The following is a 27,746-nucleotide window of genomic DNA, read 5'->3' as shown; positions in this document are numbered from 1 at the left end:
AATATAATCAGTTTCAAGCTGGTATAAAACAAAACGCACGTTCCCTTTCCTGGTAGTTTCGCCTGTTCTGGGGTTTGGCTTGTGACAGCACAAGTGTCCACTCTTCCCTAGAGTGAATTTGACATTTGACATTCCACATTTGACATTGCTTTGAGTTTGTTGATGGGTAACGGGGTGATAAAGATTAAAGATAAGATAAAAAATAATATTGATAAAATGATAAAATTTTATGGTCTTTTCACAGATTTGCTGTAGTAGTATCAGTGTAACAGCATTATCCGGACAATGCTCGTTGTTGTATTAATAACAGTTGTTGTGAATTGTACTTTAATTTAGTCAATGAAGAAATGTTTTGTTGCTAGGGCTCTATTTAAAATGATTGATTTAAATCATTATTGAAGGTTAAGTTTGCTGGAATCCAGGCACAAAATATATAATAATATGTATTTTTAAATTTTGCTGGTTAATGAATAGTGAGTTGGTGGAAATTAATATATCAATATTTTGCTAAACCTAAAAAGCAAAACCATGAGGGTGAAGAAAATAAATCCCAAATTGTTTATTGGATTATGGGTGCTCTTTATGTTTTTATTGTTCTTCACCATGATGACCAATGTGGGAGAAGGTAAGTTGATTTTTTATTTTATTTTATGTATAAACAAGCTTTATTTTGAAATAAGCTATAGACCAGTCCGAGGACCAGTCTTTCTGCCCTTGTGCACATTTAGTAGTTTAAGTTATACAATTATAATTATTTACTACCAACTATACAGATATAAATATCCAATTACAGAGTAGGAAAAAGAAAAATCTATATTTGTTTTAACTACTCTCTATCTATACCTACTAATAATTTAAATGAATTCAATCAAACCTACACTAAATATATCAATATTATCCTAAATTTGGTTATATAGACTACACATTACATTGATAAGAGTATTGTCGATCCATAAGTCTGTAAGTTGAAACACAAAAACTCAATTTAGCCAATAATTCAGAATCACTTAGGTATAATATCAGTTTATAGATGTGATTTTTCCAAGGATTTTCTAGAGGTTTAAAAGGGTGATTTCATAACATCAAATTTGGGAATATGCATTTCAAACCTACCAGTTTCCTTATAATATATACAGGGTTAAACAGCCAAACCTATATCATGTCTAGAGAATTGGGTTTTAAGCAGAAAGTTGAAATCAAGTTGTGTCCAAAAATGAGTTGTTACTGAAATACATTTCATTTGGTCTATATGTCAAAAATGTCATGTTTTCTAAGATCATTTTTTATTGATTAATCAAGATGATCATTAATTACGGAGATATCTTGCAATTTGAACACAAAACTGACACCTTATACATCATACACCCTAGGTAATATAACATTGGCTAGAAATTGTAATATACTATTAAATAAACCTACTATGAACTCAAAAGTAACAGACTTGGTAAGATAGTAACTATCGTATATTTACTATTTACACAGAGTATTATTTTTGACAGGGTTTGAAAATATCATGATATATATATTTTCAATCTTTATATACTTAGCTATAAAAAATATAAAAAACTAAAAAAATTGTTTTGTTTTATGCTTACTTAAGCTATATTTTGTTTTAACACAAATCCTTTTATAATAACTTATATTATTTCTATACAAAAAAAATAAACTTTTTATTATGCGACTCTGAAAACTATCTATTTCTCGACACACAGTAACAGCTTTACTAATCTCAGACAAATTAGAAAACCAAACTTTGTCATCGTTCAGTAAAGCTTACGTAATATTCTTGATACTTTATATAATAATTTTTTGATTCTTATGAATTACTGAAACCGGTTTTTATTCAATTAATAAAAATATCGAATATATCGGATATACAGGGTAATTCAAATTCGACCCTCACCATTGGGATCTCGGAAACTATAAGAGATACAAGAAAGTTTAAATTGGGGCAAAGTTGCGCAATGCAAAGCTCAACCAAATGCAGTTTTAAAAATTTCGATTTTCCAAGTACTTCCAAAGATATCCGAAAAAAACTGAAAATTTGAATTTTTGTTTTTATTTATTTCTAATCTTATTTGAAGAGATATTCCAAAATTAAAAGCACCTTTTCATTGCCACTTTTTCTCAGCTATTCGATGATGGATTCAAATTTGCCACACGACGTTTCGTTTTTTGGCAGCCATCATCAACTTTCTTTTTTCTTATGGGCGCCATATTGGATTTTTAGCCCACCAAATAGTACGTTTTATTCTGATTTTAGTGATGTATAATAACTTATGATTTGCTTCATAAATAACAAAATAATTCTATAAAAACTATTTTTACTTTAGTTATTGGCTTTGAATTATTGGGCCGTTTTAAAAAATGTCATTATTTGACAGTACTTGTCAAACACGATAATTTGGACGATCATTAGATCTTTTAGAGATTTTATCTTTGTTACCTTTGAGTGAATGAGACGTTTTATGAAGATTACTTGGTAGTACTTGTCACACGCAATTGGCCTGAACATACTTAGTCACAAAGGTGTACACGTGACTTAAACCGGTTTATTCACTCGAAGAGCTTAGGCCACTCGCTACGCTTGTGGACCTAGTTGTTCTTTTCGTGAATAAAAAATGGTTTAAGTCACTTGCTGTATAAATAACTATTAAATCACTCTGAATGACATTCGCTTATTTACAGATGTAAACAAACAAACATCAATGTTACATCTACGGGGCGCGGTGCAAATTTAATAGAACTGTAATTTTAGTTTTTTTTTTTAATATAAGAAGTCGAAATTTAATAAAATACTGTATAAGACACGTGACTTAAACCGGTATATTCACTCGAATAAATATGAATGAATAAAAAATGGTTTGTCACTTTCAAAATAAATAACTATAAACTGGCACTTAACATTATAAAAAATTGAAATTTGGCAAAAAATTAAGTTCCTAAAATGATGATCTTTCTCTTGGAAACATAAATAAGCCTTTTAAGTTAGAGATAATGCTAACAAATCTCTTTTTCTGATTAACCTAAATAGTTAACATTTTCTGCGGGGGTTTCTTTTCTAGATACATTTTCAACTATGATTGACGCTCTAATGATCGTCCGAATTATCGTGTTTGACAAGTACTGTCAAAAAATTTAAAAACTGACATTTTTTAAAACGGCCCATTAACTCAAAGCCAATAACTAAAGTAAAAATAGTTTTTATTGAATTATTTTGTTATTTATGAAGGAAAAAAAAAAATTATTATACATCACTAAAATCAGAATAAAACGTACTATTTGGTGGGCTAAAAATCCAATATGGCGCCCATAAGAAAAAAGAAAGTTGATGATGACTGACAGAAAACGAAACGTCGTGTGGCAAATTTGAATCCATCATCGAATAGCTAGGAAAAAATGGCAATGAAAAGATGCTTTTAGTTTTGGGATATCTCTTCAAATAAGGTTAGAAATAAATAAAAACAAAAACTCAAATTTTCAGTTTTTTTCGGATATCTTCGGAAGTACTCGGAAAATCAAAATTTTTAAAACAGCATTTGGTTGAGCTTTAAATTGCGCAACTTTGCCCCAATTTAAACTTTCTCGTATCTCTTATGGTTTCTGAGATCCCAATGGTGAGGGTCGAATTTGAATTACCCTGTATATCAAGCTGTAAATATCAAGATATATAAAATGATATTTATCATGATATATATCACTGGATATATATCCTCTGAACCCTGATTTTTGATGGTCTTGTACATTTTCTACAAGTTTAAATTATGTGAAGGTGACTCATCAATTTATCAAATTTATGTTCAGATATAAACATTTCAAAAGTATTCCTAGGAATCCCATGATAAGAAGAGAGAGGTTTTGCCAATTATTCCCTAGACAAATTTGCCTTGTTTTGAAGAAGGCTAACCTATCCTCATATGATAAGATAAACCCACTGAGTATTCTATTAATTGGTGAATCATCACTTAATAAAAGTTCTGAATAATGTAGTTCAGAGGTGCCTGAAAAGTCATTTGATTACTTTTTTGCCAATAAAATTCCATGAGAGGTCCAAGCAACATCAACAAACGTGTGGAAACATCAAATTGCCTAGATACAACCATTAATAAACCGAGGGGTAAACTGCTGAGTAAAATTTTCTACACTAATTCCTAATATGCCAGTAATGCCCACTAATTTGTTGTAATGCCCAGTAATTCCTAATAATTAACCTAACCTAACCTAGCCTAACAATACCCACTAACTTCCTGAATTAGCACAACTGGAGAGTCTAAAAAAACCTTTTTTAATTAAAAAAAGTAAAAATAAGAAAATATATATCAACTGCTGCTTATTTTACATGGGACACCCTGTTTATTTTTTGATTTTTGTATTCTACATCAAATTCTAGACATATTTCGTGTATTAATGTCATATACCTATTTATATCCCTTTCTGAGGTTTTTATGTAAAATTTGATTCATTTGTCTCCAAAACATTTTTAATTTAATCATATCAGGAAAGGTTTTTTCCTTGGTTTTTGTGTATTTTCATGTTAGACAAGGTTTGTTCTAAGAATGGGTGCAGAAAAACGTCCAAATATATAATACAGTGTGGTCAAAAAAACAGTTCTAAAAAAGGACAGAAAGTCTAGCTTTTGATTTTGATGCATTTTTTTTTCAATCGTTAATAATTAGCTTATTTGCTACACTTTGTATAAGCTTTTATATGTTAATGGATAGCCAATAAAACGAGCTTTTTATTGACGTATAAAAGTTGATTGATTAGTTGTAGGGTTTCGCCGCTAGGGACAGTCAAATTTTTTGAACGATTTATGTTTATATTTCGATGGTAGATGTATAGAAAAAAATATTGTATGATAATTCTTTTTTATAATATAATTTAGACCTTTTCATTAATAATACTAATTTAATGCCCAGTAATGCCTACTTATTCTTAGTAATGTTGCCCACTAATTCCTACAGTTTGTACACTATAATTCCCCAGTGGTTTACCCCTCGCAATAAACACATTACTCATACATGTAAATAAATTCATCATTTGCAGCAAATAATTATTTTTATTTAATTTGCTAAATGTGTTTGCAATAACTTTGTTTATCAATAATAATCTTGACAATAACAGATCAAAACCTGCATGTGGATTAGTGATACAAACATAACTTAATCCCAAAATAAATCTTTGTAACTGAATTAAGGTCTGAATTGAATGATGACACTTGGCAAATAAATATCTATCTTGTTATCGATTGATAAGAACTTTTATTAAGGCTGTAAATAAATTTGGATTTTGTGTAAACTGTAAAGGGAATTCTTTTAAATCTGAAAGTTTTGTACACAAACCTCAATAAATGTTATGTTAACTGATACTGTGGATATCTTCACACAGTGGAGTTGTAGTGTAAGTATCAGGAAATATCGGCAAAAAAATTGACTTTGTGTTTTTTGCTTATATTTTGCTATGACACTATAAATATTTACTGTTTTAGGGGAAGTTCCTGGCTGGGAGTTCAACATTAGCCGTAACTTAAACGACTATATACATAGGGAGAAGAAGACTGCAACAATAATGCCTAAAGATTTCTGTGATAATCCATCGTTCTTAGTGATAATTTGTATTTCGAGTCCGACTGGTTTTGAAGCCCGACGCGTGATAAGGTCCAGTTGGGGCATGGATAGAACCGTCATGGGTCACAATGTATCTCTCTATTTTTTGATAGGACAAACGACTGATTTAGAAATACAGGTAAGTAGATAACACTTTGGAGAAAGTGCAAGGTGATTTATACAAATGCAATAAGTAAATTAAATAGTTAGTGTCAAACTTCTTTTTTTTCTTCTCTTGTCATCTCCGCGGCGAAGGATATTCTTCTCATTTTCAAACTACTTTTGCCTTGGATTTTACCCTGTATAATCAATTACAACATGGTATATCTCTCTCTCCGTATAACATGTCCCAGGTAGTGTAACTTTGATGGTTTCTACAATCTCCACTCTTCTCATGCCTTGGTTGTTTGTCACATTGTGTTCCGTCCATGATATTTAAAGTATTCTTCTATACACACACATCTCAAAGGTTCAGGCTTGTTTACAGTTGCTGCGTTTAGGATCCAGTCCTTTATTCCATAAAACAAAGTTGAAAAGATCACTTTGCTATTCTGAATGTCAGATCCAGCTTCAAATCTCTTGTACCCAGCACTCTCTTCTCAGCTTATTAAAGTTTGGTCGTGCCTTTTCTATGCGTATTTTCATTTCTCTTAGAGTAGTTGTTGGTAGAGCTGATCATTGTGACCAAATATCTGTAGTTATCTACCTGTTCAACAGTTTTTCAAATATTTGCCTCACCTCTTTGTTCCAACAGCCGTGAAGTACGCACTTTTCGTTATGTTCAGGGTGATTTAGTGAGGAACTGAACAGGACCTCCTTGTATGAATATGATAAATTTAACGATAACCGTGTCAGGCAATTTTTTCTGCAGAATTGACAAATTTAGGCAAACAATCTTATTGTAGAAACAGCAGGGAAGATATTATGTTTTTTAAAGCAATGTAAGGTTTTTGGTTTAGTTATTGTAAAACAGGACAGGGTTAACAAGGTTAATTTTTTTCAAAGTATTTATCGGTAGTAAATTGATATCATCTGGTCTAATTAAATCAGACTAGGGAAGCGGATAGTACTCCTTTTCAGTCCCAGTAAGGGACAGATTACCACACGGTTTGGCGAGTGCCCGCCCCTACTAGCTGCTGTTTCACTCTTATTCTTCTCCCAGGAGGAAACAGGCCTCAACTCCATTTAACCACATATCTCATTTCTTCCTACCCCGCATCCAAACCGAACGACTGTCGAAAAATCTATCTAAAGAACGACTTAAATCTATAATCTTATTTCATGTATTAAGCTTCTTAATTACGAACTTATTGAACAAAATTGCCCTTTTTCTTGCTTTCTCAGTCCTCTGTGACTGTCACTATCACTATAATCTGTAACAAATTACTGTTGGACTGTGTAGATATATTACATTCCGTTTAAGTGTATAAAAGTCATGTTACTATTATGTTAGTGTTATTGTGAATAAGTTTCGGGCTTATTAATTCATTTGTTATTGGGCCTAAATACATAAATTACATAATATACTATTAAATTAGTTTGAAACCACCAATATATTGGAACTGTCAGATTGCCAACAAATCTTTGATAGTTAAATATCTATGACAATAGTTGTTTGCTTAAAAGCTATGCCTGTTAGAAGGTTTCAAGAGTACTAAAAGATCAAAAAACGTGAAATAACAAAAATAGTATATTGTACAAGGGTGGATAAGATGTCCCTCTCGCACGAGGACAGTCAATCAATCGGACGAGGGCGATATGGACAATTTGCCCGAGTTTTACAGGCTATTTTTTCTATGACTAATTGGAATTACTTACCAAATTTTACACAAATAAACACTCAATAGACACTTTAAGTGGCAGCAAAACCTTATTCGTAATACGTTATTTCACCACCTACACATGCAAAAATAACGGCTTTAACGTATTGCGTTGTAACGTAACTTTACGGACTATAACGTGTACGTTATACGCAACCCGCAAACAGATTTCTGTCAATCACCGTTTTATGATTCATGTCATTTTTCAAACAAAACATAGAACAATCAGATTTCAATTTGCGCTTTAGATTTACAAAAGAGTTAATTTACATTTTTTGGCAATAGATGTATATAAGCAAAACTAAAAGACTCCAAGAGATGGGAGAGCCATAGAGCTCTTTTCTTATCACTATATTATTTTCATTATGCAAGTGCATAAGCATCAAATCATCCAAGTCGTCTTCATCTTCCGAGTCGAAATCTAGAATAGCAATTTCAAAAATGTCATTCATTATGTAGCATACGTGTTATAAGTATACAAAATACAAAGAAAACAAGAATGCCTACAGTACACATAAACAGTACATATCAAAGAAAATTTAAGAGAAAACACGAGGTTAATAGATGTCCTGACTTATATTGTCATTTGATATTTGAAATAGCGTATACCGTGTAAGGTAAAACTTAAAACGAACTTAAAGTCAATTTTAACATAAACGCAAAATTCTTAAATACGTACGTCATCTTAAGAATTACGTATTACGTCTTCCTGCCACTTAAAGTGTCTAATGTTTGAAACGTTTCCGTATTTACATTATCACTTTTGATCGCAGCCAAAGTTTGTCCAGTGTCCCGGATTGTCACCGGGTGATAGCTGATTAACTTCGTCTTTTAGGTTGAGGTGTTGAATGGATTTGATTCATTGTAAATTGTAAGTTTGTACAATTTACTTTAACATATAATAAAGTAGATGTTTTTATTCTTTAATTGAACACTAACTTGAACGGCTTTTTCATTGCCTCAAAACATAAGCCAAAATGCAATGTTTTGATGCCAACTGTCGAGTGAGGATGACATTGTTTACGTTCAAGATTAGCTGTTATTGATCTATTTCATATCGCCAGAAATTGCCTGTGATTGGTCAATTTTATGTCGCACAGTTGCGGAAAGTCTAGGATTCTGTATTCGTTCAACCATTGGCAATTGCCTACTTATCCGTTCTCTAAACTGTTAAGGAATGAACCAATATCCCTGTAGGAGTAAAAAAAATTGGTTCCAACTGCGATATAAAAAATTCTGATAATTTTTAAAGACACTGAAAAACTTACTACTTGTCGAAGGCGGAGGAACGTTGTTGTGGAATCAAAACATGGTCCTTAGAAAGGAATTTACAGCACGTTTTATTTAAATCCTAATATTGGAAAAAAAAAACAGATTTCTTTCTAAGAACTTTGCTCACCAACTGCAGTGGTACCAGACAGTTCTTATTTACGTCAAGTCGTCATAGTATTGAGTTCTGATAATGCACTTACTGGACTGGACCCACTGAACTTTTATATTTATCATCATACTTTATTTTTCCGTTCTCAGTCAGTGCTGCCTGGCTAGCCGGCTAAACCTCAACATCTCGAAATGTAACGCAGTCTCTTACTCACGAAATAAAACCCTCGTACAATTTAATTATGCATTGTGCGAATCCACCCTTGACAGACACTATAAAGGACCTGGGAGTCGTTTTCGATGCCAGATTCTCTTTTATTCCTCACATCGAACAAGTGGCTGCCAGCGCCTCTAAAACTTTTGAGAAACTGCAAACATTTTGCTAACCAGGATACTATCAAAGTGCTGTATAACTCCTATGTAAGATCAAAATTGGATTACGGTTCAATAGTGTGGTCCCCTATATACAACTCCCGCTTTCAAACTCTTGAGCCCGTGCAAAGAAGATTCCTAAAATACTTGATGTTTAGAAAGGATAATGTATACCCAGAAAGGGGTTTGGAGCATAACCGTATTCTTCTTAGGTTTTCGGAACTTTCTCTGGCTGTACGTCTGGAATTGCAGTCACTCTCGTTTCTTTATAAACTTACCAACTCTAAAATAGACTGCCCATACTTTTTAGAGCGGGTTTCGTTTAATATTCCTCGTACGGCGGTCAGGCATCAACCAACTTTTTCATTGGCATTTGCGAGGTCCAACATCCTATCCCAAGACCCTATACACAAAGCCTGTTACAGCTATAACTGTGTAGCGGCTGACTCAGATATTTTTTGCGACAGTCTCACGTCCTTGTTGCACAGGTTTCACTCGTTCTCCGGCTTTCCCCCCTGAATCCTGTTGTCCACAAGCACATATCCTTTGCACCTACCTTTTTGTGATTGTATTGTGAAACTTCATTCTTGTTCGTCTTTTTTAATTTTTAGTATTTAGTTATTAATTATTTAAGTTTGAGTTCGTATACTACCTTTCAATTTTCTGTAAGTGGGCGTCGGCCTGTTGGAAATAAACAGCTTTATTATTATTATTATTATTTATGATTTACAATTTTTAAATAATTCTACTCATAAACAAGTTATATTTCAGAAACGCATTACTGCTGAATCACTCGAATTCGAAGATATTGTGCAAGAAAACTGCTATGATAGTTACAATAATTTAACGATCAAATCGGCGATGATGTTGAAATTGTTTACTCAGCGATGCCAAAGTACCGCCAAGTATTTGTTGAAGATAGACGATGACAGTTATTTGAACGTACCTAAACTGGTCGACGATCTGTTAACTCGAAATCGGACTCAGAATTTACTGATGGGAAACGCCATTTGCGGCTCAAAACCTATTAGAAACTACGGTGATAAATGGTAAGTATTTGTTATGTTTGTTTATTCAATTCAACTCATTGGTTATTAAAGTATTTTAAGTGTTTAATTTATTAATTGTTTACACACGGTTAAGAAATGCGTGTTTCATGTTAAAAAAGTGAAACACAAAAAGGATTTCAGTGCCATTTGGTGTCGAACGGGCAAACTATTTTTGACGTAAATTATGCTGGAGTTGTCGCTCCCATAACCCATCTATTTGTAAATAATTTGTAAGGTTTTTAACTTTTTCTAGTTTATTTAAAGTTGACTGTATATTTTGGCTGTTCTTTTAGAAACTCACAGTCAAAACACTAACAATTCACTGCTAGAGCATTCAGGATTGGATGTTTCATCAGTTTTATCATCTCAATAGACATAGTCGCACCTCAGGACAAATTCTGAATGGTTTATCCTTAAAACAGACCCAGTTAGAACATAATTCTGTGCCAAATTGTATTCTCGTCTCAAAACCGGCAAAGATCGATTCCGGTGTTGTTCTAGTCTGCATAATTGTTACTTTTGAGCCATTCTACGTCTGTTGGGACTACATTGGTCGCTGAATTTGGCTCGTTCGTGGTCAATCTGTGCCAAATTGTATTCTTTCGTCTCAAAACCAGCAAAGATCGATTCCGGTGTTGTTCTAGTCTTCATAATTGTTACTTTTGAGCCTATCTACGTCTGTTGGGACCACATTGGACGCTGAATTTGGCATTTCGTGGTCAATCTGTGCCAAATTGTATTCTTTCGTCTTAAAACCGGCAAAGATCGATTCCGCTGTTGTTCTAGTCTGCATAATTGTTACTTTTGAGTCATTCTACGTCTGTTGGGACTACATTGGACGCTGAATTTGGCTTGTTCGTGGTCAATCTGTGCCAAATTGTATTATTTCGTCTCAAAACTGGCAAAGATCGATTCCGCTGTTGTTCTAGTCTGCATATTTGTTACTTTTGAGCTATTCTACGTCTGTTGGGACTACATTGGTCGCTGTATTTCACTCGTTCGTGGTCAATCTGTGCCCAATTGTATTATTACGTCTCAAAATAGACATAGATCGATTTCGCTGATGTTCTAGTATGCATATTTGTTACTTTTGAGCCATTCTACGTCTGTTGGGACCACATTGGACGCTGAATTTGGCTCGTTCATGGTCAATCTGTGCCAAAATGTATTCTTTCGTCTCAAAACCGGCAAAGATCGATTCCGGTGTTGTTTCAGTCTGCATATTTATTACTTTTGAGCCATTCTACGTCTGTTGGGACTACATTGGTCGCTGAATTTGGCTCGTTCGTGGTCAATCTGTGCCAAATTGTATTCTTTCGTCTCAAAACCAGCAAAGGTCGATTCCCGTGTTGTTCTAGTCTTCATAATTGTTACTTTTGAGCCTATCTACGTCTGTTGGGACCACATTGGACGCTGAATTTGGCATTTCGTGGTCAATCTGTGCCAAATTGTATTCTTTCGTCTTAAAACCGGCAAAGATCGATTCCGCTGTTGTTCTAGTCTGCATAATTGTTACTTTTGAGTCATTCTACGTCTGTTGGGACTACATTGGACGCTGAATTTGGCTTGTTCGTGGTCAATCTGTGCCAAATTGTATTCTTTCGTCTCAAAACCGGCAAAGAGCGATTCCGCTGTTGTTCTAGTCTGCATAATTGTTACTTTTGTTTAACACGTTTGAACTAAAAATATTGTCTACTAAAAGCCAATTGCATCTTTCAAAAAAACTCACCCTACTTGCTCCTTATTTGGTTAAAAAACAATCCTCAATCCTGGTTCTTCTTTATTGCGTGAATTTTACGGCCTGGCTACACGGACGGACGTTTCTTATGTGTAAACCAAGTGGAAAGATGAAAACGTTCCACTCAGATAGAAAGTGAGTACTACTTAACTACCAAATTCCTCAACAGAAATCAAACAATTTTTTTTAGTATATTACAAAGTATGTAATATACTATTTATCATTCCCTGAAGTAAAGTTCTAACATTGTGTATCATTGAACTGCTGGGGTACTATGTAACTTGATAGAGATAGAAACAAGGCAGATTTATAGTAGGACATGCAAGTGAGATAAAGAAAGAAATTTCTTTTCTATTCCCTTACATATTTCCACTGCTGGTCTTTATAAGTACTCTTAAAATCTGAAGTGAATCTGAATCACAGGGTGTTAGGTTTGAATTAAGAAATCTGGTATACTTTGTTACTGACCCTGTGTACTTGCAAACCTCGTTTCACCCTCACGTCACGCGATCTTAGTGACTATAATAATATGCAAACTTCTTCTTCTTCTTCCAATGCGTATCCACTAATAGATGTTTGCGATAACATTTTCCATTTCTTCCTTATTTCTTGCGGTGTGTATCAGCGACTGTACATCGTTCACTGCCCTGTCCACTGTCTGATATTTCGCAGCCAAGACATTTTTTTCCTTCCGATCCCTCTCCGGCCTTCGATCTTGCCTTCAATCAATAGATGTAAGAATTGATATTTCGTGTTTCGCATTATATGCCCCAGGTATGCCGTTTTTCTTTTCTTAATCGATTCAAACAGTTCACGTTGTCTGTTGACTCGTCTTAGAACTTCTTCGTTTGTTAGTCTAGCCGTCCAGGGTATCTTCAGGATTCTGCGATACAGCCACATCTCGAAAGCCTCCAATTTATTGATTGCAGCCGCCTTCAATATCCAACCTTCCATACCGTAGAGAAGCACTGACCAAACGTAGCATTTAGTGAATCTGAGCCTTAGGTTAAGGTCAAAATCGGAACAGGTAAGCACTCTTCGAAGACTTAGGAATGCCTGTCGAGCTTGTTCAATGCCACATTTTATTTCCTTGTCTGATGTCCAGTCTTCGAAAAGCCAGGTGCCCAAGTATTTAAATTTATCTACTCTTTCTATGGGCCTTGCGTTAAATGTTATGGTGGAGTTTCCAAACATATTTAGGTTTCTAGAGATAATCATAAACTTTGTTTCTTTGGTGTTGATATTTAAGCCCATTGATTTGCTCTGTTCTCCTACCTTGTTGACCAGTTCTTGTAGGTCGTGTATGTTATCAGCAATTAAGGCCGTGTCGTCAGCATAGCGGATGTTGTTGATCCACACTCCATTGACTTTGATTCCCATTTCCACGTCCTCCAGGGCCTCTTGGAATGTTGCTTCCGAATATAAGTTGAATAGGAGTGGAGACAGCACACATCCCTGTCGTACCCCCCTTCTAATCTGTATGGCGTTGGACATATTATTGCCTAGTTTGATTTGCGCTGTTTAGTTCCAATATAGGTTTTCAATGCATCTAATGTCCTTTTGGTCTATATCAAGCCTATTGAGGAGCTGCTATGCAAACTTAACAACAAATATTCCAGTCTTTTTCGACACACTGTATACAGTCCTAACCTTGCTACCGCTTTAGATCTTCCAGCATTTCTTGTGCGTCTCTTAGACTGTCAGTTGTTATAACTATGTCGTCGGCGAAACTCTGTATTTATTACAATTAAAACAGGTAGATTTGTGCGAATTTGAAATATTTCGTTATTATCACCTGGTTTTAAGAAGATAGTTAGACATTGTATTTTGGTTTGGGTAAAAAGTGAAGGTATTGCTGATTGGATTGGTAATTTAAATTGAGAACTGAATGTTTCAGTGACCCAGTTTGGTTTGGTTGTTTCAAAACACGGAGATTAGTCCCGGTTTTTAAAAATTATTTGTGTCTCCTTTCTTTGTTTATTTGACCCAACATTATGTGGCATTTGCGCCGGGCTCTGGGAAAAATCTGGGACCTAAAACCACACGTTATGAGGTGGTTATAAGGCCGAGGATCTGTTATGGTTCATTGGTCTGGTGGCCGGCGGTGGAGAAGGCCTTCGTATCCTGGAAACTGGCGGGTTTGCAAAGACTAGCCTGTCTGGCAATAAGCGCAATGAGGACGTCACAGTAAACGCAGTAAACGCTCTTCTGGGCCGCCATGCATCGGGATTAGGGAAGACGACCATCTTTCAGACGGAATTATTTGCAATCCTCGAGGTCGCCACAAGCAAAGAAGTTACATAAGGACGAGAGGGAGTGATTGAGATCTACTCCGACAATCAGGCTGCCCTAAAGCCACTTTGTAGTGCCAGGATGGACAACAGACTGATTCAGGAATGCTGGGATACAAAGTGGCAGAACAGAAGCAGATAAACCTAGTGTGGATTCCGGCACATATGGGGTTTGCGGGAAACGAGCGGGCCGATGCACTGGCCCGGCTCGGGTCTTCTGAGAGTCCAATAACTGTCGAACTTCACATCATGGGATTAAGCAACAGACAGGTAGCAAGCTCACTAAATGACTGGGAGCTTGAAGGTACCACAGAGACGTGGAGAAAGGCGGAAGGGTGCAGACAAGCCAAGGAATTGATTGGAATCCCAAGCGACGCCAAGGCAAAATCTAAATGGTTGATGTCAAGGAGTCGCTGGGCCTTAAAAACACTGGTTGCGGTTCTGACAGGCCACTGTGGCCTAAACAGACATTTGCATCTACTAGGAATTGGTGATAGCCCCGTTTGTTCACAATGTGGAACGGCGGAGGAATCATCATACTGCCATCGCTGATCGTCTATCAGGAGGCGCTTTCTTGGGGCCTCCACACTCTCCTGAAGGGAACTGTCTTCCTTGGAGTGGGGACGGATCCTTGCCTTCCTCAGGGAGACGGGACGTCTGGTTGGCGTAGGTCATGGGTGGTAAGTTGGGGAGGGTTTGATGGGAAACGGCGTTAAGGGCCTTAAGGACTAATCGCCGGACCTTTTAGTGTCCTCCCGCATTATTACTACTACTACTACTACTGACCCAACATTAAATATATTCCAAGCTGCTTTCATTTTGTTTTTTGAGGTTGTAATATTACCACACAGTATTCAACAGTTTCTTCACTACCAGTCTTTTGTGCCAAACAAAGATCTTAAAAAAAAATGTACAACTCCTGAAGATGGGTATTTATGTGCATGAAACATGTAGAGCGTTTTGACCGTTACCTCTGTCTTTCTGAGGGCTTCGCTTCCACTGTGAGAATCACGGACTACTACTTTACTCCAAAGATCTTTTTAGGTGGCGAGAAGCCTGTTTGCTTTTATTAGTGACAGAGTTGGGACGATAATGAGTCGGGGCAAAACAAATATTGAATTATTGGAAAAAGCAGTCAAAAAATTATCATACTTTTTCTTTTGCACTTCTTTTATTTTGTTGGAGTGTCTATTACAGAGTCCTCTATGATTTGCAGGTACGCTGGTCCTAAGTATTTGTTTCCTGATGAAGATTACCCTAACTACCTTTCTGGTAGCGGATATTGCATGTCCAAAGATGTCGCTACGAAATTACTAGATGCAGCCATGACAACTCCTGTGTTTCACCTCGAAGATGTATATTTGACTGGTAATGTAACATTTTAAGTGCTTTTTGACACGACCGGAGGAATAATCATTCTTGTAGGCATGTGCGCCACTAAAATTGGTCAAGAACTAACACACAACGGCCGTTTCACTTTTCACTATATCAAACCGGACTATTGTTTGTTTAAAGATCTGATAGTTGCGCATTATCAGAGCCCTGAAAATATACGAAAAATTTACGAAGCGCTCAAAAATCCGGAAATACAGAAACAATGTCAAAGGGAGGAGAATGTTTTTATGGTGCACAAATGGTTAATGGACCACGTGTTCACTGTCAGTAAGCCCAAAAGAAGAAAGAGTTGTCCTTAATATTTAATCAAATCGGTAAGTTTATTATCGTGTTTTTACTTGAAAACGTTGTTACCTAATTAAGTAACGTTTACGACTTTTTTCAATTCAGAAATTAGCCAATAATATGGTGGAAATGATGAAACGAAGAGTGCGAGGCAGCTTTAAAACAAATTACTACAGTCCTTAGATAGTACTTATCTCGTTTAAACGATTGTGATGTGATACGACATACGTGATTGAAACATTTCTAGGATTTTAACTAGGTTAGCTAGCCTTTCTAGATTATTCCGGTAAACGGCTTTTTAACGCACACGAATATCCTTAAATTTTACAATGCAATTAGAATATTAGATTGTTATACAGTGCGTTTTTTTTAACGCGCAACATAGGATTTTACGTGTTAAATTTTTAAGCCCATGTTAGACCATTTTATTTTGGAACTGCAAGTCTATAACTTGACGGGTGTGTCTTTAGTACCCTGAAGCTTAAGTAAGTCTACCAATTTGGTCTAAAAAGTGATTAAAAACTGGAAAAAAATCATTTATTTTCGTAAAGATTATATCGTTCCATACTCCCTGTATGCATTGTTGTTCCTTGTTGTTTTTATACTGGCAGGGCAGGTAGCAGGTAAAGTGACATATTTTGACTGCATCACGACCCGACATCTTTTGAACGTCAAAAGGGCATTTTATGATTGTTTGGAATACTGTTTGGCTTCAAACGGAGGTCACTTTCAACAATTCACTTATAAAAATACTTCTTTTGTTCTTAACTTTCTTGATATAAAGTTAATGATCACCCTGTTTTACTTTCTACGCCAAATTTTACCTGCTACCTGCCGTGCCAGTATCAAAAACAACAAGCACCTATCATACATACAGGGAGTATGGAAAGATCAAATCTTTTCGAAAAAATATGATTTTTTGCAAGCTTTTTAACACTTTTTAGGCCGAATTGGTAAACTTACTTAAGCTTCAGGGTACGAAACAGCCACCCGTCAAGTTTTATACTTGTAGTTCCAAAATAACATGGTCTAACATGGACTTAAAAATTTAACACGTGAAATCCTATGTTGCGCGTTAAAAAAAACGCACTGTATAGCAACTATACGCTATCGATGGAGATTATTAACGAAATTTCAAATTAATCCAATTTACAGCATGTCCAAGATCTCGCTTCCCGTCAGAGCTACTGCAAAGGTTAAACGGGGAAAGTTTTAGAGAATTTAATAGGCAATCCAACACCGTTTTAAAAATATTTAATTTTTGCTTCGTTTTTGAATTATTTTCGAAAAACCTTAAACGACCATTTTCAAAAAAGTGCTGTGCTTTCGCTCGTTAGAGCAACTTTTTAAGGACTATCTTTCTGTGTATTTCGTTTTCAGTTCCGACGTTTCGGTCTCGAGATACCATCATCAACTTCTTTTTTTTCTTATGGACGCCATTTTGTTTTTTTATCTACACCATTTACACATGTAGTTTACAAAATATCACTTGGAATTTAAAAATATAAGTTGGATTTCAGAATCTATAACTTGTATTTCATTATCGTAAATTTGGTTTTAGAAAACGTAAGTTGTATTTCAGATTCGTCACTTGTATTTCGGAAAAGGTCACTTGTATTTTAGAACGCGTTATTTCAATTTCAGATTTTTTTGTGTTACTATGTGGTTATTAGTTCATTGTTTTTTTTAATATCTCTTTAAGCAAAAAAACCCGTCCATCGGGAGTATTAATTTATATAAAATATACAGGGTGTCCCATAACTATATGACAATCTCTCGGGGGCATAGAGGGAAGGTCAAAATAATACGATTTGTTCATATAATTAATTTTTTTTAAAGTCACTCCTAAGGGAAATATCGAGCCCCAAAAAACTGCCTTCCAATTAACGTTTTTGGCCGTAACTTTTGAAACACTTTGTATATTGTAATGATTATTGGGTTTAATGTTTTATCGAAAGAGACCTTCTATTTGACATGAAAACCAGGTATCTCGTCTTCGAAAGGCTGGAACTAACTGGACCTAAGACACAATTTGCTTAAACTTTGACAGCTGTCATTATTTTCGGCTGCAAACGCCATTAATGGATACTCTTAACATTTTTATCGAAAAATTGTACTCTTCTTTTATTTCGACAAAATAAACGGTTTTCGAAATAAATCGATTTTTTTCATTGAACTGCTTAAACCACAATGTTATTAAAAATATTCAAACTATTTACTTTTTTTACTTATTTACTTTTTTTTATTAACTTTTTTTGCTCCACTTTAATTTTCCAAATTACAAATGACCATGTCTAAAATCCAACTGCTCTTTTCTATACTACAAGTGACTAATCTGAAATACAAATTGCAATTTCGAAAATCAAAGTTATTTTTCTAAAATTGAAAGTACCTTTTCTGAAATACAAATGATATTTTTCAAATCCATCGTTTGATTTCTAAAATTCAACTGACGCTTTCTAAACTACATGTGTAAATGGTGTAGTTAAAAAGAGCACGTTTTTTGCATTAAAATTGCTGTTACAAAAAAAATACTTTTATGTTAAAAAAACAGTAAATCTTAAAATTACGTTAATGCAAAATCTAAACGATTACAAAATTATGAAAATGTAGTATGTAATTAAGGTCTAAACTAGCTTTCAATCTAACCAAACGTATCTTAATCTGGTAAGTTTTCAAAATGTCTCCCGTTCGCTCGTCGATACTTTTCGCAATTCTTTAGCACCCTACTTATGACTCTGCCAAGTGTTATTTCGGTTTATCATTGCAAAAGTATTTATTATCCTTTTTCGGAGAACATCAACATTTGTAGGAGGTTCAAACTCATAAATTTCATTCTTAGCAGGACCCCAAAGATGAAAATCTGAAGGGGGTAGGTCTGGGGACCTAGCTGGCCAGGGTATTGAACCGTTTAATGCAATGACATTGTTTCCAAAATTTTCTCTAAGAAAATCCATAACGATAACCATATCATATTTTATAAAATCAGCTTCATTTGGCACAATGAAGAAATCTCGAAGAGCTGGTAAGATCTCAGCTCTCGATAAATCCAAATACTTCCATTAAGATTACAATCAAATGTAAATGGCCCTATTAAACGATTTCCTAAAATGAGAAACATTGCTCAGTCGCAACTTTATTATAAAAGTAATATTTTATTTGCATACCAATGATTCCACACTAAATATTTAAGCCAAATTTTGTCTGCATCCGTCTTTGAACAACCTCATGGGGATTCTCTACAGCCCAAAAATGTCTGTTGTGCTTATTAAAAACACCACAATTAGTAATCAACACATGGCCCTATTAAACGATTTCCTAAAATGAGAAACATTGCTCAGTCGCAACTTTATTATAAAAGTAATATTTTATTTGCATACCAATGATTCCACACTAAATATTTAAGCCAAATTTTGTCTGCATCCGTCTTTGAACAACCTCATGGGGATTCTCTACAGCCCAAAAATGTCTGTTGTGCTTATTAAAAACACCACAATTAGTAATCAACACATGGCCCTATTAAACGATTTCCTAAAATGAGAAACATTGTTCAGTCGCAACTTTATTATAAAAGTAATATTTTATTTGCGTACCAATGATTCCACACCAAATATTTAAGCCAAATCTTGTCTGCACCCGTCTTTGAACAACCTCATGGGGATTCTCTACAGTCCAAAAATGTCTGTTGTGCTTATTAAAAACACCACAATTAGTAATCCTGCTTTCATCAGTCCATACAACAAAATTAGAGAATTCTGGGTCCTCATTATATTTATTAATGTACCAGTTCGAGAAACGAAGAGTCTTCTGGGATAATCGGTCTCCAAAAGTCCTTTCACAACTGTTGGCTTATAAGGATGATATCCAGAAGTTTTAAGAACTTGGTGAACAGTTGATTTTGGTACGTTTACATCTTATCCTACCATTTTAACAGATGCGGTTGAGTTTTCATTGAGGGCTTGCAAAATATTCCGATTCCGGATTTCATTATGAAGACGGTATGATCCCCTCGGTTTTTCAAAAGCACCGTATTCTAATAAATAAACAACTACATTTCTAAAGTGGGTCTTGTGAGGTTGGCGTCGTTCTGGATATGTCCCCAAATACCTAATTCAAGTCACGTCTGCGTTTCTGTCTGCGGACTGAAGATACAGTGCCAACATGTCAAATTTCTCCTCATTTGAATACTTATTTTGTGGTATTTCAATACAAATATTAATTACAACCACGAACGAAAGCTAGTCCTTAAAAAGTTGTTACTTAAACAGTGTTGCCAGTTGCAAATTTACATTGTCACTATCAGAAGACGGGCTTTAACAATTTCAGCTGTCCCGACAATTTAAATGTAATTTACAGACTTTTCAAGATTAAAAGTGACATTTTCCCGGTCACATGACTGTTGTTGACAAGTTCAAACTTAACTTTACAGTTTTGCCAGCTGTAAATTTAAATTACCACGTTCACGTGACGTGCTTTTACAACTTTAGCTTTTCCAAATGTTTAAATGTAGTTTACAGACTTTTCAAGGTTAAAAGTGACATTTTCTTGGTCACATGACTGTTGTTGACAAGTTCAAACTTAACTTTACAGTTTTGCCAGCTGCGAATTTAAATTGTCACGATCACGTGACGTGTTTTTACAATTTTTGAGGGCTTGCAAAATATTCCGATTCCGGATTTCATTATGAACACGGTATGATCCCCTCGGTTTTTCAAAGGCACCGAATTCTAATAAATTAACAACTAGATTTCTAAAGTGGGTCTTGTGAGGTTGGCGTCGTTCTGGATACGTCCCCAAATACCTAATTCAAGTCACGTCTGCGTTTCTGTTGGACTGAAGATACAGTGCCAGCATATCAGATTTCTCCTCATTTTAATACTTATTTTGTGGCATTTTAATACAAATATTAATTACAACCACGAACGAAAGCTAGTCCTTAAAAAGTTGCTCTAACAATGTTCAAGCCAAATTTGAAAATTTTTAAAATTAGCGAAAATACAGCATTTTTTTGAAAATGTTGTCGTTTTTTCGAAAATAATTCAAAAATGAAACAAAAATTAAATATTTTTAAAACGGTGTTGGATTGCCTAATAAATTCTCTAAAACTTTCCCCATTTAACCTTTCCTCTTACGGGAAGCGAGATCGATGTATAGAGAATCGAATCTTGGACATACTCTATTATTATAGTTTTGCGATATCGTCTAAAAACGTCCACATTTTTAAAAAGTTATATCAATTGTTGCAGCTAAACTTATTTGTTTTGCATGTAGAAAAGTAGGATTGTTGAAGAATTAAGAATTTGCAAAGTTTCGTTAGTACCTTGTAAAAACCGTTCTAAATTGAAAATAGGAGATTACTATGCTTTTCGTTTGCGTTTATTCCGCAAAAGTAGTTAGTAGTCTTAGTTTTAAAATTGAAATTAACTTGCAGTAGCTCTCATATCATTCTGTTTTTAATACAATTTTGCAGGCATAAATCAATATTAATTGTTGCTCTAAATATAGTAGAAATGGAGCTTAGAGAGAAGTATTTTTTTAATTACTTTTCCATTAAAGTTAAATGAATATTATTACCGAGTCTCTTCCGATTTGGCGCATATTTTATTATTATGGCAGCAGGTCTGCACAGGGCTGGTCCGTATATTTAAACAGCTTGTGACGATTTTATTTTTGCAGATAGGAGAAAGTTATAGGGCTTCACCTAAATTACCAAAAAATTTTTATAAATTAATAGATTGTTACAAAATTGGAAAAAAATTCATACATTTTTAATGGAACACCCTGTATATTTTCTGATGAGTTGATAGATCTTTTTATTCTGATTCTAAAAATATATATTAAGTCGACATTAGGTTTAGCTTTTTCGAATTATTGGCATTTAAAAGATTGCAATTTTATTATGTTTTAAAATTACAGTTGCAATGGATTTGGTTGATTTCAACGTTAAAAATGACGTTTTTCTGGTTAAATGACAGGTGTCAGTTTAACTTTACAGTCTTGCCAGCTGCAAATTTAATCACGTGACGTGCTTTTACAATTTTAGCTTTTCCAGCTGTTTAAATGTAGTTTACAGACTGTTTAAGGGTAAAAATGACATTTTCCGTGTCCCATGACTGTTGTTGACAGATGTTAACTTAACTTAACAGTGTTTCCAGTTGCAAATTTACATTGTCACGATCAGAACAGGTGCTTTTACAATTTTAGCCGTCCCGACAGTTTAAATGTAATTTACAGACTTTTCAAGGTTAAAGGAGACATTTTCCCGGTCACATGACTGTTGTTGACAAGTTCAAATTTAACTGTACAGTTTTGCCAGCTGCGAATTTAAATTGCCACGTTCGCGTGACGTGCTTTTACAACTTTAGCGTTTCCAAATGTTTAAATGTAATTTACAGACTTTTCAATGTTAAAAGTGACATTTTCTTAATCACGTGACTGTTTTTGAGAAGCTTCAACTTAACTGTACAGCGTTGCCAGCTGCGAATTAAAATTGTCACGATCACGTGACGTCTTTTTACAATTTCAGCTTTTCCAACTGTTTAAATGTAATTTAAAGACTTTAAGGTTAAAGTTGACAGTTGGTCAATATATTGTTTGGTTAAACTACGTCATTGTGACGCTAAGTTTGCTCTGCACACCTCGAATACTGATGACGTTTCTGGTCTGGCTAAACCAAATGTCAACAACCAAAAAATAGAAAATTGGCAGCCATTTGTGGCAGAGATTTTGGGTTGACAATGTTTTCGTTGTTCCTAACTTTTTGACGAGAAAATGGCATTTTATGACCAAAAAACACAAAACTTAATTTAATGAATTGGAAGCATTTACAGCATAAAACAAGTTAGGTTTTCAAAAATTCTAACATAATTAAATATAACAATTAACTAATCATTTACAATTAATTAACAATTTCAACATTGTCAACATAGTTTAAAGTTTGTTTGAAAAAGAAAATGTGAAATTAGTGATTTTTTGTTATGAAAAATGTCATTTTTTGCAAAAACAATCGACTTTTTGAGAAATTATCAATTTTTTGATGTGGAACACTCCAATGCTTTTAAAAACGTTTTTCAATTTCAAAAGCATACAATTTTCCATATTTGGTCTCTGCTTTATGCAAAATCAATCAATTTACACGATTATTTCCTTCCTATCAATTTTGACCAATCGCTATCAAGAATTAGTATAACAAATGTAAATTTTAAGTGGAAAAATCACTTAACAACTGTCAACTTAGCTGTCAGCAGTTTTTCCGGAAAGAAATTTTACACTCCTCACAGCAACATAAAGAATAGTGTTACCCTTTCTAGCTTGAAAGTTATTGTTCTTATTGTTTTAATTAAAATAAAATGTTTATTTAACTCAGGAAATAATCTTACCAAATATCCCTCGTGCATCTAATTTTTCCGGAAAAATTAAATGCACTAGGAATATTACCCCCGAAAAAAACTGCATTCTAGGAGACTAAATTCTGCAAAAATTGCTCTCAACTTGAACAATATTTATTCACACATTCACAACATTTTTACATCTTTGACACTCTGTATATCCAAGAAGGGGCATTAAAAAGATTATATTTATAGAGATCCTAATATTTTTGGGTGTTTTACCTTTTTTTACAGTTTGTGACAGCAATTCAGGAACACTCTGAATATTATTTTCAATATTTATTTGTTTTTTTTTTTTTAATAGTTGACGTTGGTTTTTGGGAGTTGGATCTGGTACTGGAAATCAAACTTCACAGTTTAATCAACGTTTTACCTTTAATTAAAGAATTTTTAAATGTTGCCAAATGAACAAAGTTTTTCAAGAAACAGTACAATATGGGAAAACGTGCCAATTTTGTGTTTAATATTTATAGTACTCTTTTTTGAATGCCATTAGAATTAAACAATAAACATGTCAAACAATCAACAACGACTAGAAAAATTGTAGATAAAATTCAGAGCTTAACAACACGTAAAATTTTATTACATAACAGAAAGAAGAAAATAATTTTCAGAATTTTGTTAAGCTCTGAATTGTGTCTACAATTTTTCATTCTCATTTCTTTATATTTTACAAATTATGGTTGTTTTTTAAATCTTTAAAATATACATTATGTGTCTCAAATTCGGTTATCTAATGAGATTTTTGTGGCCCCAAAATTTAAGATTTTATTGTGTTTTTTCACTTTACACTTGATTCCTATATTTTCAGTTCAGGATGACAGGTAAATTTACATCCATCAAGCAATTTACGTCACTTTTTGACCTAAATATTGCTGAACTGTCAGATTGACAGTGACATGACGTTTTAGATCAAAAGATTTCTTGAACAATAACTTTTTTCAAACATGACAATTCAAATTAATTAAGGTAGCTCATTTTAATTGGATTGTTCTGACCGCATTCGTTTTCACGATCCATGGAACGAGCAGAGCGAATGAGACAAAGACATTAATATCTTAGGATAGACCTGCCTAGTCATTCATAAATACACATAATTTTTAAGCATACACCTCTCTTTATCGATCCGTTGCAGCCGAAAGTAATGAATGAACAAACGGCGGGTGGGGATAGGTCTGTGCTAACACGTGTTTTAGGTTGTTGTCTCTCTCCTTATAGTCCAAAGTGGAATTTAGTGGCGGAAAACTGAATTGTGCATCTCATATCATATAGGGTTAAATGTATTGCTAATATTATTTATTTTTTTACTGAAAATTGAGAAATATTTTTACAAACTATTTGGAAATACCAGGTCACACCATCAAAATGCAAATAACAACAAAGCACTTTCAACATGGCCGCAATTTACTAGAAATACTACCACCAGCTAGGAGCTTCCCCATTGGTCAGCTTTGTATAGTCGTGTTCTGCGCTGTTGCCACGTTTCTTACAACGTTTTCGCAGTTTATGAGGCCAAATCATATTTTACAATGTAAATTTTAAAATACTCGTATATATTAATATGCAGAACAAATGTGTAGAAAAAATTCACACGAAAGTTTTTTTACAGTAAGACTTTCGCTATAGACTAATTTCCTCTTTCTTTTCGTCTCTTATAACTGTGTATTACTTGTCAGCGTAGTTGCACAAGCGGGCAACATTGCCTACATAATTGGCTCAAATTTTGGTGGGGTAAAAGATGTGCTAAATGCCGTTTATAATGTGACATTTCATCTTGGCACAAACTTTGATAGAATAGGGGCAGGTCTATATACGTTAGTATATATTAATGTCTTTGGAATGAGACATCACATTGACATAATTTGACCCAATTTTGGGCTTAAACCTGTTCGAAAACCCACTACCCAGCAAAACCGCTCACAAGAGAACCCCAACGCCTCCACTTCTCCGAAAATCCGCGGGAAGACCCTTAATTCCTTTAAACTTAAACTAAAATTGGATATATCTTATATTACAAACTAAGTCTCCTAACTTAAATACAATACTGCTTTTCCTCATACCCCCAAATTTCTTTCAGTGCTTGACCCCCTGTTCCTCCCTTATTACTCCACCCCCCATGGTCATTAATTATTTTTACCCACTCCACATTTTTCCTCCCCTCCTAAGCTGGACGGAGCTCCACCTGATTCTCCGTTCCCTCATCATTTCCCTCACCCACAACCTATCTTCTCTGTCGCACTCCTCTGTCACATGCTCCCCAGTCTCCTCTCCCTTTCCACACTCACATTCACCCCCTTCCACTCTCAACCTATGTTTACTCAAGTACCCTCTTAGGTTGCCGTGACCCGTGTGGAGTTGCGCCCCCCTAAAGGTCAACAGCAACCTATCCCGTTCAATTTTCTCAGACTGCTCCCACTCCGTCATAATCCACTCCTCCTGGTTTTCCTTCGGTACCACAGATTGCAAGACCCGAGATCCACTCTCGTACCCACTTGCCTCGCCCTCCCAACCCAACGGTCCGCCTCCTTAATCCCCTCATTACTCCTCTCCACCCATTTTATGCCTATATCCCATCCACTCATATTTAACCTCAAGCGAATGGATCCTGACGTCACATTCAAAAGTCTCAGGCGCACAATTCGCTAAATATGATGGACTTGCAATTGGTTAACAATCGCGCATACGCGCGATCTCCGACTTGATGGTGACGTAAAAATCGTCACCGGCCCGAGCCGAAACGGGCAACATTGCGCATATGAGATTAAGTAATCCTTTACTGTTTACCGTTCTTGGTCAGTGTCAACTTTGCAAACCACAGAACTAAGAACGGTCTTACAACAAGAATGTTCCAAATATAAATCATGGAATGTATCTAATGATTTGGCAAACTCCTATAGGTCCTACTGTGTTACTGCGGTGGATTTGTGAAAGAAATAGTATTGTGAATTTTTTATTCTAATTGCCTCTAATTGCCTCTCGAGGCCCTCAGGTGCCACGGCGGAGTACCGCATAGCACCCTGAGGGTATCCGTGGCCACGGTTCGGTAGCACGTTGCCCCGGCCAGCAGAAATTTTCTTTCCGCAGCGGCGAGGTGCCTCTTTACTCTACTGTCACTCCCTCTCCTGACAGTTGGTAAATTTATGGTTTTGCCAAATTACTTCATCGAAACGTCGCATGTGCTCTGCTCGCTCTATAGAGCGTGAAAACGAATGCGCCCTCTGTAGTCCGATTTAATAGTAATATTTTATAATTTTAGACTTAAGGAAAAAAAATGTTAAATTACGCTTATTAATTTTTTAGGTTTTGAAGACTAAACACTTTTTATTAAGTGCAATTTTATATTTAAAGTTTACTATGTAGGTTGGTTAATTTAGGTAAAATTTAGAACAACATGTTCGTTATTTTACATTTTGACTTATAAAAACATTATTCGTATACAATCATGGTACTTATTGAGTGCACCTTTTACTGTATTTATATTATATATTTTCTGTGTTGTTTCTTTTTTTACCGTTTTCCGAGAATACTCATACTCAGCACGGTTGTGTATTTATTTATTAATTTCGATTTTCCTACCTTCTAATTATCATCAAAAGTACCTTAATTAGTTATTAAAGAAGCTATTTTTAAAAGCCTGTAGTTGAACAAGGTACAAAATGGTTGCTATGTTATTTTGAGATTTCACTTACTAACTTTTGGTTGTTCCCTATTAAAATACTTACACTGACAAGAAACAAACGATTTTTTGGCTACTCTGGAAAGTATTAGTAGGTTGTTTAAAAACAGTTCATGTTTTTTTATATTTATACACCTTTGTCACAATATTGCAAAATAATATCGATCACTGCATAGCATATGCAGTCTATTACTGCTTTTTACTACTTTTAATTGGTAGGTGCTTCTACGATCCACTAAAATGTCTTTAAAGTATAGCCGTTACATGCTAAAGGTTATATTATTAGTTAGTAAAATTAGATTATTTTAAAATTTGAAACTCCTGTTAATTTAGTTCCTAAGAAACATGATTTAGCAATGTTTCAACAATTGTAGGTTGATAATATTTTAGTTAGGCAAATAACTAATGCTTTGTCAGAATGAAATAGTTTAAATTTTAATGTCGTTTTTAGGTAATTAAAATCATATTTTCAATGAATTATTGCAGTTTGATTTTGTTGTACCTGAATTTTTGTATGTCTTTTTGAAAGTCTACATGTTTACATATATGGAAGTGGGTTATTTTACCTTTACACGAGGTTTAGAAAATATAAGTCGCGGTTACACAGGAAAAAACAGAAATTTAAATAACGGATTTGGTAAAAGGTGTAAACCGGTAAAATAAATAAACATAGATGGAGTACTTTTAAAACCATCACTCTCGGGACTGGGTTGTTCCAAGGATTTCCTTTCTTGAACCGTTGGACG

General features: G+C 34.7%; 1 protein-coding gene across 4 annotated transcripts; it reads left to right on the top strand.

Annotated features, from left to right (window-relative positions):
- Window positions 1–159: 159 nt before the first annotated feature.
- On the top strand, window positions 160–27,477 carry LOC145724013 (beta-1,3-galactosyltransferase 5-like). 4 transcript variants are annotated; one of them, XR_014176903.1, is made up of 7 exons: window positions 160–625; window positions 5,489–5,745; window positions 9,950–10,227; window positions 15,473–15,624; window positions 15,682–15,965; window positions 16,042–20,470; window positions 22,508–27,477. XR_014176903.1 is itself a non-coding variant. In XM_081972079.1 (7 exons), the coding sequence occupies exons 2-6, from the start codon at window positions 529–531 to the stop codon at window positions 15,948–15,950; spliced, it is 1,053 nt and encodes a 350-aa protein (XP_081828205.1). In that variant the 5' UTR covers window positions 160–401; window positions 475–528; the 3' UTR covers window positions 15,951–15,965; window positions 16,042–27,477. The 4 variants fall into 4 exon arrangements, 3 of the variants coding, with proteins under 3 accessions (XP_081828205.1, XP_081828206.1, XP_081828204.1); XM_081972079.1 differs by having other exon boundaries at window positions 160–401; window positions 475–625; window positions 16,042–27,477; XM_081972080.1 differs by lacking the exon at window positions 16,042–20,470 and having other exon boundaries at window positions 23,629–27,477.
- Window positions 27,478–27,746: the final 269 nt, after the last annotated feature.

This window comes from Ips typographus, linkage group LG2 (assembly GCF_016097725.1).
Source record: "Ips typographus isolate SLU linkage group LG2, UJ_Ityp_2.0, whole genome shotgun sequence".
Taxonomy (NCBI): domain Eukaryota; kingdom Metazoa; phylum Arthropoda; class Insecta; order Coleoptera; family Curculionidae; genus Ips; species Ips typographus.
The sequence above is the reverse complement of the archived record's forward strand: the minus strand, read 5'-3'. Positions and strand labels throughout refer to the sequence as shown.